At 52.1% G+C, this 6,188-nt stretch overlaps 2 protein-coding genes across 2 annotated transcripts in view; both read right to left on the bottom strand.

The window, feature by feature from the left end:
* BDZ99DRAFT_243213 (TPR repeat protein) overlaps nt 1-2,484 on the bottom strand; it is a 4,038-nt gene extending 1,554 nt beyond the window's left edge. The window contains exons 1-2 of the mRNA XM_033713614.1: nt 1,417-2,484; nt 3-1,363 (exon numbers count right to left, since the gene is read on the bottom strand). Of these exons, the coding sequence (XP_033579778.1) occupies nt 3-1,363; nt 1,417-2,386 (2,331 nt within the window). The 5' untranslated portion in view covers nt 2,387-2,484. The remainder of the gene's footprint in view (nt 1-2; nt 1,364-1,416) is intronic.
* An 851-nt stretch (nt 2,485-3,335) lies between these two features.
* Nucleotides 3,336-6,188, bottom strand: part of BDZ99DRAFT_555630 (uncharacterized protein) — a gene marked incomplete at both ends in the record, with an annotated part of 3,670 nt that continues 817 nt past the window's right edge. The window contains 2 exons of the mRNA XM_033727157.1: nt 3,336-3,340; nt 3,514-6,183. Coding sequence (XP_033579779.1) covers nt 3,336-3,340; nt 3,514-6,183 — 2,675 coding nt within the window. The remainder of the gene's footprint in view (nt 3,341-3,513; nt 6,184-6,188) is intronic.

The following is a 6,188-nucleotide window of genomic DNA, read 5'->3' on the forward strand; positions in this document are numbered from 1 at the left end:
GCTTGGTATGCTATAGCGAGGGTGTGCTGCGATAACAGCCGATCCGAATTACCTTTGTTAAGTCTTTGCCTTTGCTCGCAGGACTCCTTAAGCCACCTTACTGCTTCTTGGATCCTGCCGTCTACCCGCAGACATTGTCCCACTAAGAGACACAACTTGGACCTCTCATCAACCTCGCAGCCTTGCTTATCCTCGAGTAGCCGTAGCGCATGCGGTAGATAGGCCCTCCATACTGCCCGATTTGCATAGTCGTTTGATGGGAAAACGCCGGCTACATTCCTAATGGCTTTCTCAGCCACCCCTCTCGTGTCGCCGTACTGCCTGACCCAGATTCGAGTCGCTAGGTGCACCAGTCGGTGGACATCATACTCCTCTTCGTCCCTCTGTCGTACTAGGAAGGAGTACCCACAGAGCGTGCCGATCGCCTCCTCCATCTGCACTTCCGATTGTACGCTTGGTAGGATAGAGTGTGGAATAGCTTTCCACTCAATGCAAGATATAAACAGCAGAAGGCCTACCGCGACCGCATCGCGTGCGCGGATGTGGTTAAATGATACCACCCACGTTGTGGCCACTGCGTTCGCCGAGCTGTTATATCGCGTATCGTCGCGGAACTCCCTGCTCATGAGATCGATGAGGTCCTGCTCCGTGCTCCGGAGCAGGTGCAAGTACTTGGTAATAGACATGCTGGTTTTGTTTAGGTAGGCGGCTGCCTGTGCGATCGCTAGAGGTAGACATGTCAGCTCATCGAGCAGTGTGTCCCTACTTGCGCTGTTGCGGAGGAGGTCCTTCCTAATTAGCGACTTCCCTAGGAAGTCGCCCGCGTCTTGTTGATTCATCGGCCCGATCTTTAGCACATCGCCGCGTGTTAGCGAGACTGCTACCTCTAGTGTGCGTGTGGTGAACAAAACCACACCCTCCTCGCTCTGTGGCAGGTAGTTAATAACGCCCTTCGCCTGTCCTGTCCCAAAGAGGATGTCTGTATCGTCGGCGTTGTCGACTACTAATAGCCACCTCCCTGCCCACGCCGTGCTTAGATGCCGTTTGAACTGCTCTTTTATATCATCCTCGCCATTAGCCGCCTGAGGGATGCCCAACAGTCTTGCAGCTTCTGCGCACGCCTGCTCGAAGCTCTCCATACTTAGTGCAGGCACCCAGAAGATGGAGAACTCGGGCCAGCTCTCCTTCACCATGTACGCAAACTGCAGCGCAACCTGCGTCTTGCCCGTCCCCCCGAGCCCAACAATTGACATCTTGTAGCACGCTCTGTCTACTATAAGCCTCTGCTTTAGCATATCAAGTTCAGCCTTCCTCCCGACAAAGGACCGGTTTAGAAGGAATGGAATAGAGTGGATCACCCTTTCTATTGCACCATTAGCCATGCTGCAATATATAGAAGATAGCAGCTACACTAACTACTTGCGCTCTGAATGGCCTCTTCGGCCGTGCGAGTCTTTGCTACATCGGCTGGCGGGATCACCAACAGCACTTCCTTCGCATACGCCGCCGCGATCCCCGCCGAGTACAATTGCCACCTCTTGTTCTTGTGCGAGTCTGCGTAGTCGCAGATGCCGCGGATGACCAGGCACGGGAAGTTGTTCATCAGACCTGCCGCCTCCATCTCGAAGCAGAGCACGCCGCCGAGCTCCGCGCTGACCCTGTCTCTTTCCGCCGCATTTTTCATGACCTGATTTCCTGACGCGATCGTCCCGTAGTGAACTATCACCCCTTGACTATTGCGAGGCTGCCGACCTTCTTGCCTGTCTGTACTGCACTCATCGCAGGTTTGCCCTTCCTTGTGGTCGTAGTCTCCCTTGAACAGGATGTCAGGCCCAGCCGCCTCGTGCTGAAAGTCGGGCATATGGCTGAATCTTTGCAGGTACTCAGATACCTTGCTTCTGTTTCGGAGTTTGTTCGCTTGCACCTTTGCAACCGCGCTGAGCAGTATCTGCGGAGGGGCGTTGAGCGATCCTGTCCTCTTAAACCCGCTTGGCGTCGCCTTGCCAGAGTCGTACTGGACCACTCCGCCGAAGGTCTTGTCTGGCTGGCTGACCACCACGTCCCCGAGTCGAATGTCCACCGCTGCGCTGGGCACTCCTCCGCCGATGCCGACCATTAGCCCAAATCGGATTCCCTTGAACGTCGTCTTCATCTGCGTCGCCACGACTGCCGCAGGGTTGTTGCCAATGCGTCCCGCCGGTAGACATACAATCGCGATATTGTGTCCCGCAATTGATCCCAAAGAGTATAGATTCTCGTCGTTGTCGTTGACGTCGCGCTCAATATCTTCATGCTCTTCGTCCAGCATCTCCTGCGCCGCCGCCAGCTCGGCTGGGAGCGCGCACACCCATCCTACCGTGTATTCCTCGCGGGGTGGCCGGGGCATTTGGAGTTGTCACGATAGGAGGTGATGAGCAGAGGGGTAGCGGAGAGTCTCGTGCGGAGTTTGGGATGAAGGTGATGGTCGGGAAGCACTGGCTCTTCGGCGCAGGCAGACATGTTGCTACTCAGCCTCATGGCGCACTCTGGCGGGCTGCTCCTGAACAAGCTGAACTGTCGATATCCGGCGACAGCTGTAAGCGCTAGCGTGGGGCGGGATCGACCCTCGCGGCCCACCATTGACCTAATGCATAAGTGGAGGCACCCTGGTATTTGACCTTGCGCCAGTACCTGGCTGGCTCGGTCCATATCGTGGTGATGGAGGCGCGAATGGGTGGCACGAGAGACAGGTGGCAACATCGCGCCCGGCTGCCAAAAATAGCCTGCACGTGACCGCTTGTAGATGCTTTCACAAGAGCGCTGCATTTTAGGCAAGCGTAATATACAATACAACTAGTGTGATATATATTACCGCGCTAAACCGTTATGCTAAAACCTGCTGCAGACCCCTTTACCCGCATAAATCCGGAATGTATATTTTTAAGGGTCCAGTCCCCTTAAAGCGCAAACGTATCTTCTTTCATCATAGAACTATCAAATTAGTGCTCCGAAATTTAATATTTTAAAGATAGTCGTGGTGCAGCAGGGATGCAAAGCTAATGCAATTCTGGATGCTCTAAAAGGAACAATCGACAGCAGATTAAAAGCGTTGTATTTTTTTGGCTGCATACTAGTTTCCTAGGCAGAAATAGCTGAAGAATTACAATGCACTAACTATAACTCGATAGAATCGCGAGGGAGAGAGCTAGGATGCCTAAACAATGGATTTGTTCCGGCACAGGGGGTTTTCCGCCACGCAGGGGGGGACGTTAGTCAGTTAAGCTTGCTTCAAATGTCTATCTAACGTTACTATCTACATATTCAGTCCAGCTGAATATCTACCCGCTACCATAACCCTAATCTATTCATTGTAAGTATGGCACTAGACGTTAGGTTTTAGAGTTAAAATTACTCTTTTCTTTACTTAGTTACCCCTTTGCGAGGATCCTTTGCCTGATTTCCTTGGTTTGGGCCTCCGTGGGTGGTTTTCTGCAGAATAATATCCGCTCTCAGAGCGCGTTCCGCGCGACTTACTCGTACGTTCTTGTCGCTTAGATGAGCTCGATGCATGTTGCTGGCGCGGTGCTGAGCCAGATGCGCGATCATTTCTGGACGATCCTGTGCCGGAACGCTCTTCGGGCCGTCTCGACTTTGATCTGCGGTCCTCATCGCTCGACTCGTCATACTGGGGAGTTGATCGATATGATGCGCTAGGGCGCCGCGACGAACCTGTGCCGGAACGTTCGTTCGACCGCCTGGACTTTGACCTGCGATCATCGTCGCTAGAATTTCCAAAGCGAGCTGATTTGGGAGATGCGCGAGGGCGCCGCGGCGAACCACGTTCCCGACTATCTTCATATTGATTGGATCGTGGAGTCGACCGTCGATGCGACGAGCTAGGGCGCCCCTGGTGCGATCTTGCACTTGATGTGCGATCCCGCGCGCCGTCGCTCCGCAACTCTTCCTCGGCGCTAAAGTCCGCTGCATCATCTGGAAAGCGTTCAGATCGTCTTGGAGTCCATTTTTTCTTTCGTGGAGTTGATTTTTTCCTTCGAGGACTTGGCTCTTCTTCATCCGTAGATGCTTCATCATTTTCATTCCTCGTTCGTTGTTGCTGATCATACTCGTGTGCCTTCCTTGCGGCCTCTGCGCGAGAAAAGGGAGGCCTCCCCGGTGGATCCGGCTGGTGAGCCTTTCCTCTGTATCTTTTGAGCTCCAGGTCCACTTGCTCCTTTCCGAATTCGGTGCCTAAAAGACTGCGGGTAAACCATGACACGCGGCCATTACCTAAACTGAGTCGGGCTGCTGTTATCGGCTCATTCACATATGGTGAACCTCCAGTCTTGTACCCAGTATTTCTATGCACAGATGCCACACCACCCACGCTGACATCATTCTGCCAACTGACGCCTCTCAGGTCACGTTTGGTTCCCATGACCAATTCTGGATAATCCCGTACTGACCACGTCCCTTTTCCGGCTTTTGAAGACGCTATGAACATGAATCTCAAATATTGGCCGCCATTTGGTCTCACTATTACCGTTGGATGCTGAAGAAGAAGTCTGTAGCCTTGGGCAAACACTCCACCGGCTTTCTGCCAAGCCTTGATCTTCCATTTCTCTCCTTCAAAAACCACTCGGCCCGGATTTTTCGCAGCCGCCGGCCTATGGAAGCCAGCATCTTCATCTTCTGAGCCAGCGCTCGACCCAGATGACTCTGAAGACACATCGTGATACTCGTTAGAGTCACTATCTTGGTATTGTTGTTCGTCGTCAGAGCTTAATTGGTCTCCGTCGTCAGAGTCTGATTCGTTTTCGTCGTTAGAGTCTGATTCGTTTTCGTCGTTAGAGTCTGATTCGTTTTCGTCGTCATAGTCTGATTCGTTTTCGTCGTCAGTGTCTATATCCATCTCGCTATGACCGTCGCTAGAGTCATCGCTTGAGGGCGCAGAGCCATCGCCGTCGGCACCAGTTCCTTCGGCAGAGTTTGGAGTTCGCGCGGTGCCAGATCCTTCGGCAGGGTTTGGAGGTTGCGCGGTGCCTTGGTTGCCTGTACGATCGCTACGGGCCTTAGGTCGATAGTTACCCTTCTCGATATCGGCCTTGGCCTGTATGATGCGCCTAGCGATATCCGACATCTTGTCTCTGCGTTCCGCAGTCTCATAGTAAGTTTTGTCACCGTGATACTTGAGTAGTAACCTATTGGCTACCGACTTGACTTTACTGAGACTTGTTGTGTGAGGGACGCCGATGACGACATAGGGATCAGCGTCGTAGAAATGCGCTTCATCAGCTTCCTCTTTTCTCTCTTTCTCTTTCCTCTCTTCCTCTTTTCTCTCTTTCTCTTTCCTCTCTTTCCTTTCTTCCTCTTTCCTCTCTTTCTCTTTTCCCTTGCTTTTCCCTTGACTTTCTTTCTCTTTTCCTTTTCCTTTCCCTTGACTCTCTTTCTCTTTCCCCTTTCCTTTCTCTTGACTCTCTTTTTCTTTCCCCTTTCCTTTCTCTTGACTCTCTTTTTCTTTCCCCTTTCCTTTCTCTTGACTCTGCTGGATAGGCGGATCTGGGATGCTTGAATCATGCATCATGTCTGGTGCATTCTGACGCTCACGCGCAAACGCCTGAACAAAACCGGTGTAGCGGTCCGGGTGGAGAATCGATTCTTCCAGATTGTACGGTTTCAAATAGGAAAAGAACTTGCTCTGGTCACCTATACCATTCCATTGAGCTTCTTTCAGCTTAACCATCAACTTCTTAATGCTTTTAATGTCTTTTTTAACTGTTGTGTCGTTGAAGAGACTGAGATCGCGGCTTAAGGTGATTGATATACGCTGAAGGTAATCGAAAGCCTTGAGTGGTAAGCTCCCCAGGCGTCCAGCGCGGCCGTGGGCAAGATTCCATCTTTCCAATCTCCCATTCACGTATTCAATCTGCGATTCTACGTCTTTTATGGAATCCTTGCCATAGAGAAAATGTTTCATCTCAGGGTTGTAGTACTTCTGGTAAAAGTTCTCATGGTATTCGGCAAACTCCAGCCCTAAATTATCATCAGGTGGCTTGGCATTCTCATGTTCACGATGTCTTTTACCGGAGTTGGGGGGTTCGTCTGGTTGGGCTCCTTCGCCTGTGCTTGTAGATGCTCCAGCGGGGTTGGATTGTGCGCCAGATCCTTCGGCAGGGCTTTGAGGTGGTGCACTGCCAGCTTCTCCGCCTGTG

The sequence above is a fragment of the Mytilinidion resinicola genome (genome assembly GCF_010093595.1).
Source record: "Mytilinidion resinicola strain CBS 304.34 unplaced genomic scaffold BDZ99scaffold_5, whole genome shotgun sequence".
NCBI lineage: Eukaryota > Fungi > Ascomycota > Dothideomycetes > Mytilinidiales > Mytilinidiaceae > Mytilinidion > Mytilinidion resinicola.